Source organism: Ovis canadensis, chromosome 19 (genome assembly GCF_042477335.2).
Source record: "Ovis canadensis isolate MfBH-ARS-UI-01 breed Bighorn chromosome 19, ARS-UI_OviCan_v2, whole genome shotgun sequence".
NCBI classification, from domain to species: domain Eukaryota; kingdom Metazoa; phylum Chordata; class Mammalia; order Artiodactyla; family Bovidae; genus Ovis; species Ovis canadensis.
The window spans coordinates 62766212-62785078 of record NC_091263.1 but is presented as its reverse complement, the minus strand read 5'-3'; the positions used below and the strand labels follow the sequence as shown (position 1 = coordinate 62785078).

General features: G+C 53.5%; 1 protein-coding gene and 1 long non-coding RNA gene across 3 annotated transcripts in view; one reads left to right on the top strand and one right to left on the bottom strand.

The window, feature by feature from the left end:
• LOC138424908 (uncharacterized) overlaps positions 1-6867 on the bottom strand; it is a 10824-nt gene extending 3957 nt beyond the window's left edge. Inside the window, exons 1-3 of the long non-coding RNA XR_011251018.1 lie at positions 6611-6867; positions 4437-4582; positions 2441-2545 (exon numbers count right to left, since the gene is read on the bottom strand). This is a non-coding gene — a long non-coding RNA (uncharacterized lncRNA). The remainder of the gene's footprint in view (positions 1-2440; positions 2546-4436; positions 4583-6610) is intronic.
• Positions 4249-18867, top strand: ITIH3 (inter-alpha-trypsin inhibitor heavy chain 3). 2 transcript variants are annotated; one of them, XM_069562479.1, is made up of 23 exons: positions 4249-4511; positions 4924-5090; positions 5741-5761; positions 6735-6901; positions 6991-7095; positions 7359-7521; positions 8054-8167; positions 9165-9290; positions 9589-9705; positions 9910-10078; positions 10650-10775; positions 11037-11218; positions 12912-13097; positions 13254-13393; positions 14062-14216; positions 14834-14851; positions 15698-15721; positions 15956-15991; positions 16147-16260; positions 16764-16968; positions 17649-17821; positions 18013-18124; positions 18440-18867. In XM_069562479.1, exons 2-23 carry the CDS (start codon positions 4998-5000, stop codon positions 18567-18569), a joined length of 2676 nt encoding a protein of 891 aa, XP_069418580.1. In that variant the 5' UTR covers positions 4249-4511; positions 4924-4997; the 3' UTR covers positions 18570-18867. The 2 variants fall into 2 exon arrangements, with proteins under 2 accessions (XP_069418580.1, XP_069418581.1); XM_069562480.1 differs by lacking the exons at positions 4249-4511; positions 5741-5761 and having other exon boundaries at positions 4956-5090.

Genomic DNA, 18867 nt, shown 5'->3' with positions numbered 1-18867 from the left:
ACTAGCTTTGTTCATAGTGATGTTTCCTAAGGCCCACTTGACTTCGCCTTCCAGGATGTCTGGCTCTAGGTGAGTGATCACACTATCATGGTTATCTGGGTCCTGAAGATATTTTTTGTATAGTTTTTCTGTGTATTCTTGCCACCTCTCCTTAATATCTTCTGCTTCTGTTAGGTCCATACCATTTCTGTCCTTTATTGTGCCCATCTTTGCATGAAATGTTCCCTTGGTATCTCTAATTTTCTTGAAGAGATCTCTAGTCTTTCCCATTCTAGTGTTTTCCTCTATTTCTTTGTGTTGATCACTGAGGAAGGCTTTTTTATGTCTCCTTGATATTCTTTGGAATTCTGAAATCAAATAGGTGTATCTTTCCTTTTTCTCCTTTGGCTTTCGCTTCTCTTCTTTTCACAGCTATTTGTAAGGCCTCCTCAGACAACCATTTTGCCTTTTTGCATTTCTTTTTCTTGTGGATGGTCTTGATCTCTGCCTCCTGTACAATGTCACGAACCTCTGTCCATAGTTCTTCAGGCACACTATCAGATCTAATCCCTTGAATCTATTTGTCACTACCACTGTATAATCATAAGGGATTTGATTTAGGTCATACCTGAATGATCTAGTGGTTTTCCCTATTTGTTCAATTTAAGTCTGAATTTGGCAATAAAGAGTTCATGATCTGAGCCACTGTCAGCTCCCAGTCTTGTTTTTGCTGACTGTATAGAGCTTCTCCATCTTTGGCTGCAAAGAATATAATCAATCTTATTTCGGTATTGACCATCTGGTGATGTCCATGTGTAGAGTCTTCTCTTGTGTTGTTGGAAGAGGGTGTTTGCTATGACCAGTGTGTTCTCTTGGCAAAACTCTATTAGCCTTTGCCCTGCTTCATTCTGTACTACAAGGCCAAATTTGCCTGTTACTCCACATATTTCTTGACTTCCTACTTTTGCATTACAGTCTCCTATAATGAAAAGGACATCTTTTTTGGGTGTCAGTTCTAGAAGGTCCTGTAGGTCTTCGTAGAACCATTCAAGTTCAGCTTCTTCAGCATTATTGGTCGGGGCATAGGCTTGGATTATACTGTGATAGTGAATGGTTTGCATTGGAAATGAACAGAGATCATTTTGTAATTTTTGAGATTGCATCCAACTACTGCATTTCAGACTCTTGTTAACTGTGAGGGCTACTCCATTTCTTCTAAGGGATTCTTGCCCACAGTAGTAGGTATAATGGTCATCTGAGTTAAATTCACCCATTCCAGTCCATTTTTAGTTTGTTGATTCCTAAAATATTTATGTTCACTCTTGCCATCTCCTGTTTGACCACTTCCAATTTGCCTTGACTCGTGGACCTAACAATATTGCAGGTTCCTATGCAATATTGCTCTTTACAGCATCGGAATTTACTTCCATCACCAGTCACATCCACATCTAGGTGTTGTTTTTGCTTTGGCTCCGTCTCTTCATTCTTTCTGGAGCTATTTCTCCACTGATTTCCAGTAGCATATTGGACACCTACCAACCTGGGGAGTTCATCTTCCAGTGTCCTATCTTTTTGCCATTTTCATACTGTTCATGGGGTTCTCAAGACAAGAATACTGAGTGGTTTGCCATTCCCTTCTCCAGTGGACCACATTTTGTCAGAGCTTTCCACCATGATCCGTCTATCTTGGGTGGCCCCACAGGGCATGGCTCATAGTTTCATTGAGTTAGACAAGGCTGTGGTCCATGTGATCAGATTGGTTAGTTTTCTGTGATTGTTGTTTTCATTCAGCCTGTCTTCTGATGGAGAAGGATAAGAGGCTTAGGAAAGCTTCCTGATGGGAGAGACTGACTGAGGGGGAAACTAGGTCTTGTTCTGATGGGCAGGGGCATGCTTAGTAAATCTTTAACCCAATTTGCTGTTGATGGGTGGGCCTGTTTCCTCCCTGTTATTTGACCTGTGACCAAACTATGGTAGAGGTAATGAAGATGATGGCAACCTCCTTCAAAAGGTCCCATGCACACACTGCTGCACTCAGGGCCCCCAACTCTGCAGCAGGCCACCACTGACCCACGCCTCCGCCGGAGGCTCCTGGACACTCACGGACGAGTCTGGGTCAGTCTCTTGTGGGGTCGCTGCTCCTTTCTCCTGGGTCCTGGTGTGCACAAGGTTCTGTTTGTGCCCTCCATGACTCTGTTTCCCAGCTCTATGGTGGGGTTGATGGCGACCTCTTCCAAGAGGGCTTATGCCAGACCCAGGTCTGCTGTACCCAGTGACCCTGCCCCTGCAGCAGTCCACTGTTGACCTGTACCCCACAGGAGACACTCAAACACAGTTCTGTCTTAGTCTCTCTCGGGTCTCTGGGTCCTGGTTTGCCCAAGGTTTGTTTGAGCCCTCTGAGGGTCTCTGGTGGGTATGGGGTTTGATTCTAAATGTGATTTCATGATTTCACCCCTCTTACCATCTTGCTGAGACTTCTCCTTTGCCATTGGAAGTAGGGTATCTCCTCAAAGTCTCTCCAGCACCATGCAGCTGCCACTCCAGATCTAGATCTTTCTAAGTATTACTTAACATGAGCATGTGAAAAAAAAAAAAAGAAATATAATATATGGACTTGGAGTCCTGAAGAAATCCTGCCAGGAACTAGAGGCTCACTCACTGCAGTCAGGGCCTCAGGAACCAGTTCCCAGGCTTCCACCCTCCACTGGATTTCCCAGCTGGGGGTTGGCACTTCTGGGAGCAGGCAAATCTCCCCAAAGCAGAGACAGCCATTGCTCAGAAGCTCTGACTTCATGTATAGCAGCCCACTGACTCCTCACAATGGGGCCTGGAATGACCCCTTCAGAATTTCTTCCCTGGCTTTGTCTGGGGTCCCAGTTGAAATGTGACATTACAGGGTGCGGGGAGATGACCTTGTACTCTGGGGAGCCACTGGCCCTTCTGGCGAAGTGTGATGGGCCTCTACTCCCTCCTTTCCAGAGCATTTCTGCTTTTCTGGCTTCTGTCTGGTTCCTGCCCCAAATGAGGACTCAGATTGACAGCACAGAGGCTGAGGCCCAGGGCTGCCCCAGGCCCAGGGACACAGAGCCCTGAGGGACAGCCCGTGAAGGTTCAGAGCCTAGCCCACTGTCTGGAGTATTCTGGGCTTCTTAAGGGAGGGCCATGGCCTGCCAGCTGGCTGGTCACCCTGAGCAAAGCCCTGCCTAACTAGGACCTCTTTTTCCCATCCTATAGAGTAGAAATAGGGTGAACCTGAAGATGTCTTAGATTCCATTTAATTCCAAATTCTGTCTGATGACTCTGGCTCTCTCAAGCCCCCAGATGTCCCTTGGGGGCCTCTTAAGCAAACTCAGAATTTCCTATTATGAGTTGTTCTTCCCACAAAGCTCTAAGTATTGGGGGATGAGGTGGTAGCCTGGAGGAAAGGGGCTGGGGGCAGGCATGTGGAGGGGCTGCTGGGCAATGCTGGCAGGACAACAGTCCTGCCACAGCCCCAGGGCCTAGTGGTCAGTGACTGCAGACACTGAAGGTGATCGCATGAATCACGTGGAAGGGCCCTTCTTCTCTCTGCTCCCAGGTGTCAGCCCAGAGCTGGGTGCCTGCTGGTAGTAGGGGTCACTATAAGAATTCAAGAGGCCGGAGGAGAGCAGGGACCCCCAGCCGGGCATCAGCAGTTCCCTTTGTTGATCTACCACCATTTTGCTAAGTTGGCAACTCTCTGTCTCTGCTTCTATAGCTGCTGCCACTTCCAGTTACTGGTCCCCTCTTTCCTTGTGGCTTCTGCTGCCTCCTAGCTTCTGTTTCCTCACTCTGTTTCTCTGCCCACAGGAGTCAACTCTGTCTGTACATATCACAGACAAATGAAGTCTTGGCTTTCGGTCAAGACCATAGTCTGATCCATACATGAGCTATCCTGTGACTAGGCATTCTCATTATCTCTGCTCAGTAGTGGCCAAGTGGGGGGGGTTACTGGGTCATTTTGTTCAGAAAAGTATGGCCGGCACATGATGGCCACTCTGGAAGTTCTAGGGGCTGGCAGGGCTCTGGGATGGCCCAGAAGGACCCAGACCCCACTGGGAGGCGCTAAGACCCTGCCTCTGAGGCTGCCATGGTCCTGGAGACCACAACTCCAGCCTCACTCAGGACTTCTGGGAGAATGATCCTCCAATGGGCCGAGGGAAGCTGAGTTCCTGGCCAGACTGAGAACACAGGGAGGACCACAACACGTGGCCTGGTCCTCCAGGTGCTTAGAGTCTAGAGACAGTGATCAGATCCAATCATGCGAACCTCAACCAAACATTAACAGTAGAATGCAGGCCCTTTGGGAGCTTGGAGCCTGGAGCAGGGCTGTCTGTGCTCGGCTAGGGGACAAAAGAGAAAGGAGACATTTGGAGGGACATGGGCTGGCAGAGAGAAGAGATGTGAGGTACAGAGAAGTGGAAGGTGGGAAAAGTTACCTTCAGAAAGCAACCTGGAGCTGGATCACAGGACTCGGAGATTATCTTTCCCAAGGGGCACAGGAATCATAAAAGGTAATGAGGAAGGCGTCAGCCATGGAGATCCGAGTCTCAGGGTGGTAAGTCTGATTTTGGGCCCTGGCTGCCTAGAGAAGGGAGGGGAGATAACTGTGATCTAGGAGGCCAGACCCCAGAGGCTGTGCTCATGATGTGGCGACAATGCTGAGATGCCTTTTGCTTTAAATGTGAGTCCATATTCCATCATCATCACCCCCGCCCAGAGGGTTTCTGGGCCCATTTGTCAACACAATGCTTCTGGCTTCCCCAGGGGGCTCCGTGTCCCGCAGCCGCTGGATGTGAGGCCCTAACACTGTGGATGATACCCACTGGGTTACCTTGGTACAGGTAGATCCAGGCCTATCACTCCACCCATGCCCAGCTTCCCGGGGGAACCTCCTGCCTCCTGCTCCTCCCGCCCCCAATGCAGGTCGATGACCCCACTTGGGAAAACATCAGGCTTGCTCATATAAGGAGCCCGGGGCCAGGCCAGCATGCTCAGCAATGGCGTTGGCTCGGTGGCTCTGCCTCATCTTGGCCCTGCTCTCCGGCTTGGCAGTCTCTGGCTTCCCTAGAAACCCATCCCGGCTGCTCGGGGTAAGTCTGCCCCTTCTTCACCAATAGGCAGGCAGGGAGGCCACACTGGGCAGTCCTCTGTAGAATGAGGAGGAGGCAGAGGCTGGGCAGTGAGCTGCAAGGAACAGGGCAGAGTGTGGGGGGACCTGGGCCCCAGACCTGCTATCAAATCTGATCAGACAGCTTCCCCGGGGGAGCTTAAATCTCTAGGGCCTCTGTTTGCTAACCCGTCAGGTGGGTGATGCACCATGATCAGCTCACCTCACTGAGAGGCTCTGAGGTTCATATATAGACAAGGGGAGAGGCCTCTAGGAATGGCCAGGCTGAGCTGCATGGGGTACAGTGGTGGTGGGGTCTGGAGGAGGCCTGGGGCCTAGGGAGGGGCAGAATGAGTCGGGGTATATGGTGCAGGGGGAGAGCACTGACTTTGGTCCTCCCTGACACGCTCCCCTAGACCTCCCCCCGGGGCTCAATTTCCCCATCTACTCAGAGCCCTTTCTACTCTGACATGTGGCTCTGGGTGGGTCCTCCATCCGGAGGCCCCTCAAGGTGTGCGTGTGTGTTGGGGGAGGTGGTCACTGCTGAACCCTGGCCTCAGCCCAGAGCCTCTATCCAGGCCACAGTAGCCTTGGCCTTGGCCCGACCCCTGTGTTTGTCTTTGTTTTTTCCAGAAACGGAGCCTCCCAGAAGGGGTGAGAACTTTCACAAGAGATGGGTCAGGGCAGAGCTGGTTGCCCAACAGCGGAAGAAGTGGGCCACAGGGGAAGGTCCCTCCAGCTGGCAAACCCCTTCATGGTCCCCTTCCCTGGCAGACCCCTGCCGCCTCCTGAGCCCTGGGAGAGAGCTCCAGGAACCATGCCCCCTCAGACTTGCTGATGCAATGGAGGACCACCCCTCCACGGGTCCTTCTTCCCACAAACACTTACTGAGCATTTGTCAGACCCCATGCGTGGGGCAAGAGACACACAGTAGATGGCCCTTTGATGCCTTCACGAAGCATCTTTATATCCATGTTCAATCCAGATGTCTCCCTAGAACATCCCTTGGCCCATGGTCCCGTTGGAAAGAGGGTGTTGGGGGGCACGAAGGCCGTCCCCATGCATCGCCCTTGGTGCAGAAAATAAGGGCCTGTTTGGGAGACAGAACCAGGCAGCTACCAAAGGACACAGGAAGCAGACTGGAGTGTGTGTGGACATGCTCTTTCTAAGCTGAGCTCTGGAAGATGACTGGGAAGAGCTAGGAGCCAGCATGGTAGGGACATGGACAGAGCAGAGAGGGCAGGACCTGCCCAGCGGCCCCCAGAGCCATGGGGAAGGCTGTCCTGGAGGTGGTAGGGAGAATAGAAGGACTTTAAACAGGAGAAGGACAGGTCAAATTTGAGTTTTTACACAATCTCACTGGCTACAGCTGCATGTAAACCAGATTATAAGCTAAGGAGGCAGAGTGGCCATCACAACAGTGGTGGCCAATTAAAGGTAGCAACCAAAGATACTGCCCAGGCTTCTGACATGTATGACTGGGAGACTGGAGGGGCCACTTACCAGGCAGGAGCTTTGGAGCCCACAAAGGGGAGCTTGAAGGGGAGCAGCCAGGAGGAGGTCCTGGTTTCCAGGGGCCTCAGGCTGGCTGGTCACCGTCCGCTGATACACTGTCCCTTTCCCGCAGGCGGTCGATGGCATCGAGGTCTACAGCACCAAGGTCAACTGCAAGGTGACCTCCCGCTTTGCTCACAATGTCGTCACCACAAGGGCCGTCAACCACGCAAACATGGCCAAGGAGGTGTCCTTTGATGTGGAGCTGCCCAAGACAGCCTTCATCACCAACTTCACCTTGTGGGTGTCACCACAGCTTCTGGCTCTGGGCGGGGAGGGGAATCTGGCTCAGCCTGAGCCCCTCCTTCTCCGACTCTCTATCTCTGCAGGACCATCGACGGTGTTACCTACCCTGGGAACGTCAAGGAGAAGGAAGTTGCCAAGAAGCAATATGAGAAGGCCGTGTCCCAGGGCAAGACAGCTGGCCTGGTCAAGTAAGTGTGGACCCCCAGGCCTTGGGGAGAATGTCAGGGCTGTGAGGGCCCTCAGAGACACTAACAAGAGAACAGCAGCTATTATTATTACATGGCAAAATGTGCTGTAATTCTTACAATGTTATCTTACTTTAAAGTTGAGGCAACCGAGGCTCAGTCTGGGTAGGGGGCTCCTCCAAGGGGAAGGGACTGAAAACCAAAGGCCCAGGAAGCGGGGGGCTGTGCTCTTTCTGGGGCAGTCATTGTTTCTCATCCCCATTCAGGGCCTCTGGGAGGAAGCTGGAGAAATTCACGGTCTCAGTCAATGTGGCTGCAGGCAGCAAGGTCACTTTTGAGCTAACCTACGAGGAGCTGCTCAAGAGGCATAAGGGCAAGTACGAGATGTACCTCAAGGTCCAGCCCAAGCAACTGGTCAAGCACTTTGAGGTAACTGGCCACTCGCTTGCAGCCCCTGAGGGGATGGGGTGCCAGAAAGAGCCCTGGGCAGAGCCCACAGGAGGAGTATAGGAGTCCAGGCCCCAGCATTCGGCCAAGGAGGCATGGGGGAATTGCAGTGGTGCTGCCCACCGCACTTGGGCCAAAGGGAGGAGGCCAGACTGCACCTGGATTATCCAAGTTGGGTGCTGGGCCCTTGAGGGCAACATCACCAAGTGTTTCTGTAATGCTGGTAACTGGTTACTTGGGCATTTTTACCTACATCAGAATGCAAAGCCAAAGGAAATGCTTTTAGACTCTGGGGCACCATATGGCAGGGAGTAGAAGAGCTTTGGGGTCAGAGTACCCAGCTGCAAACCCATGTGGTCATCTTCTTGCTGGGAGGCAGCAGGCTTGGGCGTCACAGAATTGTCCTAGTGGCTGGTCCCTGCACCACGCTGACTCATCTCCTCACCCTTGTTGTCCTGGAGGCTGGGCTTGGCAATGTCACTAAGTGACATCTCCTGACACTTGGCCGTTTCAGATCACGGTAGACATCTTCGAGCCTCAGGGCATCAGCACCCTGGATGCTGAAGCCTCGTTCATCACCAATGACCTCTTGGGCAGCGCCCTCACCAAGTCCTTCTCAGGGAAAAAGGTGGTATAGATGCCTCTGGGGCCGGGGGTAGGGAGCAGGGGCAGGAACACTGAGTTTAGTTTGAACCTGGGGGTTTGACAGATGCAAGGGGGAGAGAGAGAGAGAGAGAGAGAGAGAGAGAGTGTGTGTGTGTGTGTATAGGTATGAGGCGGGAGTCAGGGAGGGGGAGAAGTCTGTAACATCCCCTTTCTCCTAGGCCACCTGGGTCAGGAGTGAGGATGCTAGAGTCAGGGAGATGCTAGATGCTGGTGATGACCTGCCAGAGGGACTGGGGTCTCACCTGCACTGGGGAGGGGACAGGGAAACCATTTATGAAGCCTGATTCCATTTCACTTTGGGAAAGTAGGTAGGGCAGGCTGCTGGTCCTGTTTTACAGAGAAGGAGACAGAGACCTGAGGGAGTTTTTCAGATCTGACTCCACACGAGTGGTGAAAGAAAGGGAAATGCATTCTTGGTGCTCGTGGTGGGCTCTGGACCCCAAGGTCCCCAGCAATTCCAGGGGTCTTGCTGATCATGGGTAGTGGATGAATACATGTTTACACGGACAGCAAACCTCAGTCAGGACTCCCAGGGCGAGGCTCGAGGAGCACACACTCAGAGGGCTGATGACCTCTGCAGGCGGTGTCCCCTCCCAGGGCCCCCTCCTCACTCTCTACTCTGCTCCTTCCTTGCTCCTCTTGACAAAAAGCACACAGTGTCACCCAATGTGAAGTTCATTTTCATAGAGCAGAATTCTCCTCCCTAAGTGGCTTCTAGGTGCAGGCAGAGCTAAGGGACTTGTGAACCAGGAGAGTGAAAGCCTGGCTCAGATAAGGCCTCTAGCCTCCAAGGGGCTCCTGATCTCCAAGAGGGAGAGAGGTGCTTAGGAAGGCCAGAGCACTCCAGAGGGCGGCAGGACTCAGGCACTTTGCTGAGTGCCCAGGACAGCCCCAGACTGAGGTCTGCAGAGGGCAGGCCCTGCCCAAGCTGAGAGAGGCCCTCCATCACCCTCCCTCAGGGCCATGTATCCTTCAAACCCAGCTTGGACCAACAGCGTTCCTGCCCAACCTGCACAGACTCCCTCCTCAAAGGAGATTTCATCATCACCTATGATGTGAACAGAGAGTCTCCCGCCAATGTGCAAGTAGGTACCTGCCAACTGGCTCTGCCAGGCTGATCCATCCCCTACTTTGGTTGGTGAGGGCTGATGTGTGGAGGGACTGCAGCTTCATCTAGTAAAACAACCTTGATCTTCAGCCCAAGCATGAAGTTCCTGCAAGGCATGAGGACCACAGGCAGACCAGAGCCTTTGTGTGGTGCCCCCTGGAGGTGGAGAAAGGACATCTTTATTTGGGGCTGCTAAAAGTCTGGGTTCTATTTGCAAGGGTAGCCAATGTGAGGTTGCTGAAGGGCCACTGGTCTCGTCTCTCTCCCCTTTCCAGATCGTCAGTGGCTACTTCGTGCACTTCTTTGCACCTCAAGGCCTTCCGGTGGTCCCCAAGAGTGTGGTCTTTGTGATTGACGTCAGTGGCTCCATGCACGGTCGGAAAATGGAGCAGGTACTCTTCTTGGTGCAAGGGTGGGTGACGGATGAGAGACACAGGGAGATATTTTTAAAGTGGATGAAGCTAATATTCCAGTGAAAAAGAAGGAAGGTGGGCGGGATTTTTAAAAGGCACAAAGCATCTGCCTTTTTTCCTGCAGATGGCAGGGGCCCGGGCCGGCAACACATCTTCTTGTCTGCTTGTCTTCCTCCTTCCCAGACAAAGGATGCCCTCCTCAAAATTCTGGAGGATGTCAAACAGGATGACTACTTGAATTTCATCCTGTTCAGTGGAGACGTGACCACTTGGAAAGACAGTTTAGTTCCAGCCACTCCTGAGAACATCCAGGAAGCCAGGAAATTTGTGATGGACATTCATGATCGAGGAAGTAAGAACAGGGGAGGGAGCTACATCCTGCCGTTCCTCTCTGCCTGAGCAGCCTGTTTCCCTTCTGCCTTGGCAGCAGAGACTCTGCTGGTCTGGGCCCTGCGGATCCAAGCTGCGGGTAGAGGTGGGATGGACAGTCCTCAGGCTTGACACTGCGGTGTCTTCTCTGTGGTCTAGGGAAACCCATTTCTTTCTAACCTGTGATCCCCACAAGGTAATGCCACAGAGAATTCTTATCCATGGCGGTTTCATATGAAAGATGACAAGTGATGTCTATACTGCTCCCCACTCCTCCCTGTGAGAGGGGCTGGCAGTCCACTTGACTGTTCTCCAATCACAATGTGTTCTGACAGTCACCATGTGCATCTGTCCTTGCAGCAGCCCTGAGAGGCTGGTCCTCTTACTCATTTGAAAGACTAAGTCATCCGTTCATCACTCACTGAGTCATCCAGTCAATATTTACTCAGTACCACCGCGCACAGGCAGGCAGGGTCTTTGGGCACGTGAGCAGGGACGGTTGTCTTGACTGCCTCCCCTGGCACCCTCTCATGGTGCCTCCGTCTGTGTGCCAGTGACCAACATCAACGACGCGCTGCTGAGGGGCATCAGTATGCTGAACAAGGCCCGGGAGGAGCATACAGTCCCAGAGAGGAGCACCTCCATTATCATCATGTTGACGGACGGGGACGCCAATGTGGGTGAGGCGGTGTGTGTGGCTCTGGCTGCCGCTCCTGGCTCTATAGCCGGCGTGCTGCATGACCTTGGGCAGCTCTCCCCAGGGTCCCCTGTGATCTGTGAGCCCCTGAAGGGCTCTGTTCACCCCAATGTCTGCTCACTGAGGGCTTGTAGCCATGACTCTGCCAGCTCTGCAGAGGCAGCGGTCAGATCTCTGCAGACAGAGCTGGTCCAGACAGTCGCTGGGGCTCTGGCTGCAGTGTAAATGCCTCCTTCTCCCGCAGGAGAAAGCAGGCCTGAAAAAATCCAAGAGAATGTGCGGAATGCCATTGGTGGCAAGTTCCCCTTGTATAACCTGGGCTTTGGCAACAATCTGAATTATAACTTCCTGGAAAATATGGCCTTGGAGAACCATGGGCTTGCCCGGCGCATTTATGAGGATTCCGATGCCAGCTTGCAATTGCAGGTGTGCCTTGCCTCACATATCTCCGGGAATGGGAAGCTCACTACTTCCTCAAGAAGCTGTTCCACTGTGTGACAATTTAAGTTGTTAGAAAGAACTTCCTCTCGGGTTGAAATCTATCTCTGGTCACCTCTTACCCATCAGTACAGGTTCTGATTTTGTCCGCAGGCTGCACAGAACAGATCTGCTTCCTCCATAGGACTGCTGTATCAGATACAAGACCTCCAGTTAAATAGGAACTTCTCATAAACAATGAATAATTTTTTAGCAAGCATGCTCCAAACACTAAACAGGATACTGTACTTAGTTTACTTGCTGTGTTAAGTTGCTTCAGTCATGTCTGACTCTGTGTGATGCTATGGACTCAAGCCCATAAGGCTCCTCTGTCCATGGGATTCTCCAGGAAGGAATACTGGAAGGGGTTGCCACACCCTACTCCAGGGGATCTTCTGACCCAGGAGTCAAACCCCTGTCTCTTATGTCCCCTGCATTGGCAGGAGGGCTCTTTACCACTAGTGCCACCTAAGAAGCCCCACATTTAGCTTGCTAGTGCTGCCTTAACAAATTACCATACCTGGGCGGCTTCCACAGGCCATTGTTAGCGTTAGTTGCTCTGTCGTGTCTGACTGTTTGTGACCCCATCAGGCTTCTCTGTCCGTGGAATTCTCCAGGCAAGAATACTGGAGTGGGCTGCCATCCCTTCTCCAGGGGATCTTCCCGACCCAGGGATCGAACTTGGATCTTCTGCATTTCAGGTGGACTCTTTACCATCTGAGCCATCAGGGAAGCCCTACCTGGGTGGCTTCCACAGCAGACATTTATTGTCTCACATGTCTAGAGGCTGGACGTCCAAGATTAAGATGCTGACAGGGCTGGTTCCTTTTGAGAGCCGGGAGGGAAGGCTCTACTCTAGGCCTCTCTCCTTGGCCTGTCCATGGCCATTTTCTCCTTGTATATCTTCATATCATTTTCTCTGTGGGTATGTCTGCCTCTGGGTCCAAATTTCCCTCTTTCAAGGACACCAGTCATATTGGATTGGAGTCCATCCTAAACAACTCATTTTAACTTGATCTCTGTAAAGAGCTTTTCTCCAAATTTAAGGTCATGTCCTAAAGTACAGGAGTAAGGATTGTCACCTGTGTATTTTGGGGTTACAAAATGTGTCCCTATGACAGCTGTACTTATACTAAAGAGTAACCTGTCATTTACCTGTTATTCAAATGTAACTCATGACCTGCATTTCCATTTGCTGAAGCTGGTAGCCCCTCTCCTCCCCAGCACAGGCAGGTGCCTCTCCACCTCTGCAGTGGAACCCCCGGCCTTTCTCCTGTTAGTCTCCTGGTCTCCATGCTCTCACTCCACGTCAGCTTCTCTAGTCAGCCTCCACCCTTTCTCTTCTCCTTTTTACTTTCATTCCAACGAACAAACATTTCTTGAATCCTATGTGTCAAGAACTCTGTCCTTTCCTTTTCTATTCTTCCCATTCTCTAATTGGGACAGGGGGCACATTGACGAGGAGGTCCCCCAAACTGAAGGACACAGTCAGGGCCAGGTGGAAGTGGAGATCAGGAGCTGGACTGGCCCAGCTTGAGAGATCCAACCACCTGCAGAGGCACCAGTGGGAGCCTGCCCACCTTGTCCTCTCCCTGCCTGCGCTGGTGGCCTGAGATGATCAGGGCCCCCATCTGAACTCTAGGGCTTCTATGAGGAGGTGGCCAACCCACTGCTGACAGGCGTGGAGGCAGAGTACCCTCAGAATGCCATCCTGGACCTCACCCGGAACAGTTACCAGCACTTCTATGATGGCTCTGAGATCGTGGTAGCCGGGCGCCTGGCAGACGAGGACATGAACAGCTTTAAGGCAGCTGTGAAAGGCCACGGGGTAAGCTGAGCCAAGGGCCTTCTTGTGCACTGGGGGTGGGAGACCTACCGACGGGGCTCCAGCCTCCTGCATGATGGCCCAGCAGAAGCAGCCTCTGAACCAGGCCCACCTGGCTCCAGGCAACTAGCCTCTCGCCTCCTCCCACCCCCATCCCAGGCCATCAACGACCTGACCTTCACTGAGGAGGTGGACATGAAGGAGATGGAGAAGGCCCTGCAGGAGCAGCACTACATTTTTGGGGACTACATTGAGCGGCTCTGGGCCTACCTCACCATCGAGCAGCTGCTGGAGAAACGGTGACCCTGGCCCACCCCTCACACAGAGAGGCCCTGCCCTGACTCCCAGCCTTGCCCCAGCACCTACCTGTGCACGACTCCCTATGCTGGCTATGCTCCAGGAGAGCCCAAGAGGAGGAAACTTTCACCTTGGGACGTGCACCTCCATGCCCACCGCAGCTGCCCAATCCTCCTCTTGGCCAGGCCCCCATAGCCTGTTTTTCCTGGAGCAGAGAGGGTCTGTGATGTGGGGTTCAGGCAGGAGCCTGGGAGCATCTTGAGGGCAGGGATGAGCCTTGGCATCCTGTCCCCCACATCCAGCACGGGTCTGCAGAGATGCTGAGGAGGAACATAACCGAAGGCTGAGACCTCAGCCCTCAGCCCAGGGGGCAGAGCTTGGCCATGCGAGGGGGCCGTGTCAGCCTTCTGTTGGGCAGGATTGGCTGGGAAAGATGCTGGCACTCAGCATGTGAACACCATGATGACTGACTGGCTGTGGCCATGTTGAGCCCCTTGTGGCTTTCACCTGGAGAAACAGGCCCAGAGAGGAATCAGGGCAGGTCCATCTATCCCAGGGAGCTGATGAAACCATTTTCTCTGACTGCTAGTGGGCTCCATCCTAGGGGACACCCACTGGGAGAGGTGGAGGGGGTCTTGGGGTGACCCTCCCACCCTGCCGGTGCCCACAGCAAGAATGCCTGGGGTGAGGAGAAGGAGAATCTCACGGCCCAGGCCTTGGAGCTGTCCCTCAAGTACCACTTTGTGACTCCACTGACCTCCATGGTGGTGACCAAGCCTGAGGACAACGAGAACCAGACGGCCATTGCCAACAAGCCCGGGGAAGGTAGGCACAGACGGTGGGGGCCACAACTTGGATGCCTCCTTCCAGGCCCCTGACCCTGGCTGCCCTGAAAAGAAGTGCGCCTGCTGAGAAAGGCAGGTCTAGGAGGCATCAGAGGAAAACTGGCCAAGGACCGGGGAGGGTGTTATAGAGGGAGGGAAGCCATTAGTGTGAACAGTGGAATGCAGGCATGAATAGGAAGAGTCTTGAAGTCTCTAAAGAGGGCAGGGTGTCCAGGGTCATTTCTAGGAAAAGGACTGAGGCTGCAGCATGGAAGGGTTCAGTTAGATAAGACAAAGCACTTCCGACCTAAAAGTTCGGCCTGGAGCCAGCACCTGGGGATTGTGAGAGTAAGAGGCCATGAGAGCTGGCGGCTGGGACCAGGCCTGGTCAACCAGACGCCATGAGAGCCGTGTCCTGAGGATCCCTGCAATTGGCATTGGGAGATATGGGAAGTAAAGAGCCAGTATGGGCCAGGCCTCTGCCTCCAGGAGCTCCTGGTTCCTGTGGGGGCACACATGGCCCATGGCTGGCTGGCCAGGTGGTGAGTCAGTCACAAGAGCCCTGACCCTGGGGTTCTGTGGCCTCCAACTCCATGGTCTCCTCTTCCTCCCTTGCAGGGCCTCTGGATGCAGAAGGTGAGCTTTAGCCAGGCTGGTGAGTTTCCCAGGAGGAGGTCAAGAGAGGACCAAGGAGGCCTTTCCAAACACCCTGGGGACCCACCACCCAGGAAGGGGCCACCAGGACACCTGAGCTCAGCTCCCAGCTCTACTGCCAACTCACCAGGGGCCAGGGCAGGGCTCTGTTCACTCTGAGCCTCAGAGTTCTCATCAGCTGATGTAGGGGGGCTTCCCTGCCCGAGGAGGGACAATTGGGATGAAAGTATTCTGTGAACTGCAAGAATGAGTAACTCAGTTAGTTACTCAGTAACCCCACAGCAAAGCTTTGAGGGAGGCCTCTTACAGTTCCCATTTATAGAGAGGAAACTGAGGCACGGGGGAGTTAAGTTCCTTTGCTCAAGGACTCGTTCAGCAGGGGACCCAGCCAGGACTTTGGCCCAGGCAGCCTAGTTCTGGCACCGGCTCTGGAGTTCATAGCACTCTGCGCTTGTCTCATTATGGAACTGGAACCTCGTCCCCACACCATCAGGCAGGACGTCCCCAGCCCCTACCGGCCTGCCTTGTCTCTATCCACACGCGCTGTTCTAACCAAGCAGCATATTTCGACTGGTCATGACTCTGCCCTCTGAACAGCCCTGTGAGATGTAGTCACTGGTGCACGTGTGCGTGAGTGTATGTGTAGGTGCGTGTCAGTGAGTGTGTTGCTACTGAGGACAACAGTCACCTGTGAGCCTCATTCTACTCCAGCCTCGGGACTGTAGTTCAGGGGTGGCAGACAGCATTGCTCATGACAGAGAGCCTGGGGTTCGGGGGAGGGAACCCCCTAGACTTTGCTCACACCTGCCCTTTGGCTTCTTTTTTCAGTGATCCCCTCCATGGCTTACCTGAGTGAGTATGTGCCAGCTGCAGCAGAGCACGGCCCTGCGTTGTTCCCCTCAGGAGTCCTTCCTGAATCAGCTCCCTGGAACAGGCAGATGGTTGGGGGTTCCTCAGGAGATGGGGGGAGGTTAAGAGCATTAGGGAGCCTGAAGGTGAGGGGCGTGAACCAAACTCTGGGTGGGGGTCTTGGTGCCTCCCCTGGCCTGTTTGTTTCGCTCAGCCCTCTCTTTCTTTCGTCCACAGCCAGCTACCAGGGTCCCAAGACACCCTACTACTACGGTGAGTTTCCCAGCTCCCCCAGGTCGAGGCTCTGGGCCTAGGGCTGAGCACCTCCTGCCTGTCTAGGAGTCCATCTCACAGGGACTAGGAGGCAAGGGGAGGTCCCTGGAACAGGAGAGATCCCAAGAGCCAGCCTCTTCTCTGTGTGTTCTCAGTGGATGGGGACCCCCATTTCATCATCCAAATTCCAGAGAAGGACGATGCCATCTGCTTCAATATTGATGAAGACCCAGGCACAGTGCTGCGTCTCATTCAGGACCCTGTCACAGGTGGGGGCCATGGACTGGGGCCAGGGGCTCTTCCTGAGATGGCCTGGAGCCCCCAGGGTGGACACATGGGCCAGGCTCACTCTGCCCCAAATGCACCCATCTTTAAAGGTAGATTCCATCCTGTAGGGATTTCATATTCCATCCACAGCCACAGGCTCACCTCATCTCCCCAGGGCAGGGGTAATGGGGAGACGGTTAGAGTTAAGGGCTGCCTGGGCCTGTGGGTAGGACTCACCCTGGGCGTGAGGAATAGTGTTTCTCTGGACAACACTCCCTGGCCCAGACAAGGGGCAGTTCCACAATGTGGGCCTTCAGCCACCTGTGTGATCCCAATATGTCTAGAACAGATAGGACTGGCTCTCAGATCCTGGTGTCTCAATTGAGAGACCTGGGTCCCCCACTGTTATCCCTCAGGAGGCCTGGCTGAAGGGGAAGCTGTGACCCTAAAAGAACAGTCTGGACTTAGGTGTTGCTGGTCTCTCGTTGCCCCGCCCATCTGGCAGGCCTCACAGTTAACGGGCAGATCATTGGTGAGAAGAGAGGCAGCTCAGACTCCCAGAACAGGAGGACTTACTTTGGCAAACTGGGCATTGCCAGTGCTCAGATGGACTTCCGGATTGAGGTGACACCAGAGAATATCACCCTGTGGAATGGGGACTCACTGAGCACGTTCAGCTGGCTGGACACGGTCATGGTCACACAGGATGGGTAAAGCCCTGCTGCTAGGTCTTGAGGGGTGAGGGAGTGTGAGGGAATTAGGGGGAATTTGAAGAAATCACAGAAGATCCACAGGGTTAACAGGAGAGACCAGTGGCCTCAGCCCCTGCTCTGGGAAAGGTGAACATGGTGGCCCCCAGCCCACCCCCTGGGATCCCCACCAAAGGCAGATAGGTGGCTGGACAGTTCATAGGACAACTTGAGGGAAGGGCTGTGTGGATGGAAGCTTTAGGTGGATCTGGCAGGCTGATGATGACAAAGATCCCTGTGTGCATCAGCTCCGGCTGAGCTCACTTGTTCTCAAACTCCTCTGCCTCTCTTGCACCTTCAGGTCACCCCCAAGCTGGGTGGGCAGGGCTACAGTGTTAGTCCCATGGAGGTTCAGATAGGGGCAGAACCTACCAAACATCACACAGGAAGCCCAGTGGCCTAGCTGGGGCTTGATCCCAGGTCTCCAGACCCCCAGGACAGCCCCTCGTCTGCTTATGGAGTAGCAGGGACCCACTCAGTGCAGGGCATAGATATTGTGCATAAGAATCTTCTCTCCAACAACCCTGAGAGAGTTTCTGGAGTCTGTGCTCTTAGAGGTCACGTTTCCTGCTCTGCCCTTGATTCAGACGCCTGGTATCATGGCCACTGGGCCCCACTGCTGGCCTTTTCTTCTCTTTTAGGCTATCTGTGATGATCAACAGGAAGAAGAGCATGGTGGTCTCCTTTGGAGATGGGGTTGCTTTTGTAGTTGTCCTGCATCAGGTGTGGAAGAAAGAGCCTGCCCACCACGACTTCCTTGGCTTCTATGTGGTGGACAGCCGTGGGATGTCAGCACAGACACATGGGCTGCTGGGTATGAAATCTTCAAGCTTCAGGTTGTTCAGGCCACATGGTGGAGGGAAAAAGCCACGTGAAAGGGCCATCTTAGTCACCCTGGACCCAGCACTCAACACCCCACCCAGCCTTTGCATCAGTCTGGAAGGCCAGTGACCTTGTCGTGTATGTTGGAGGCAGGGTTGACAGTGTGAACGTTTTTATTCCTAGGACAATTCTTCCACCCCTTTGACTTTCAAGTGTCTGATGTCCACCCAGGCTCTGACCCCACAAAGCCAGATGCCACAATGGTGGTGAAGAATCATCAGCTGACAGTCACCAGGTGAGGGGACCCTGCTGATGTCTTCAGACTGCTGGGTACGAGATAGGAGGGAAGAGCTCTCTCCACCTACGCACATCAGCCTGGCCAGCTCTTGTCTTCCATGGGATACCCTTGTTTCCCTCTGGGCTTTTGGCTCCCTCTAATCAGGGAAAAGCCAAATCTGGCCCCCTAGAAGGAGAAACCACATGACCTCATTCTTGACCAGAGTCTGAACTCCTATAATTGGCAAATTCACACCCCCTTTCAACTTTAGGTCCATGAACGTGGCCGTCTTGCCTACCCCGCACATCGCAGCTTTTCTCTCCTTTCTTTCAGGGGCTCCCAGAAGGACTACGGGAAGGACATCAGCGTTGGCAGGAATGTTGCCTGCTGGTTCGTCCACAACAATGGGCAAGGGCTGATCGATGGCATCCACAGAGACTACGTTGTCCCCAACCTGTTCTGAGTTGACACGCCAACTCCTGCTGAGATGGCCGGCCCAGCCTGCCTGGCATCTGGAACAGAGGCACAGAGTGGGGCGTGATGAAAGGCTGTGACAATAAAGGCCAAGGAGGAACTGGACTGCCTCCAGCCTCTGCCTGCTTCCATCAGCCCCTGCTCCAGGGGACAGGCAGCTCAAATGAAGGCTGCTAGGAAGGCAACTTCCTGGGCCTCTCCATCAATGTGGCTGGTTGGGGGCTTACTATAGGAGTCAAACACAGGACAGTGGGGGAAGGAAAAAATAAAATCGATTCCGGAACAAA

What these genes read in the sequence shown, in the direction of transcription:
- ITIH3 (XM_069562479.1), top strand. Translation starts at nt 4,998, where the DNA reads ATGGCGTTGGCTCGGTGGCTCTGCCTCATCTTGGCCCTGCTCTCCGGC. An exon ending in AAGACAGCTGGCCTGGTCAA is followed by an intron (nt 7,096 to 7,358) that starts GTAAGTGTGGAC and finishes ATCCCCATTCAG; the next exon opens with GGCCTCTGGGAGGAAGCTGG. An exon ending in CATTCAGGACCCTGTCACAG is followed by an intron (nt 16,261 to 16,763) that starts GTGGGGGCCATG and finishes CCCATCTGGCAG; the next exon opens with GCCTCACAGTTAACGGGCAG.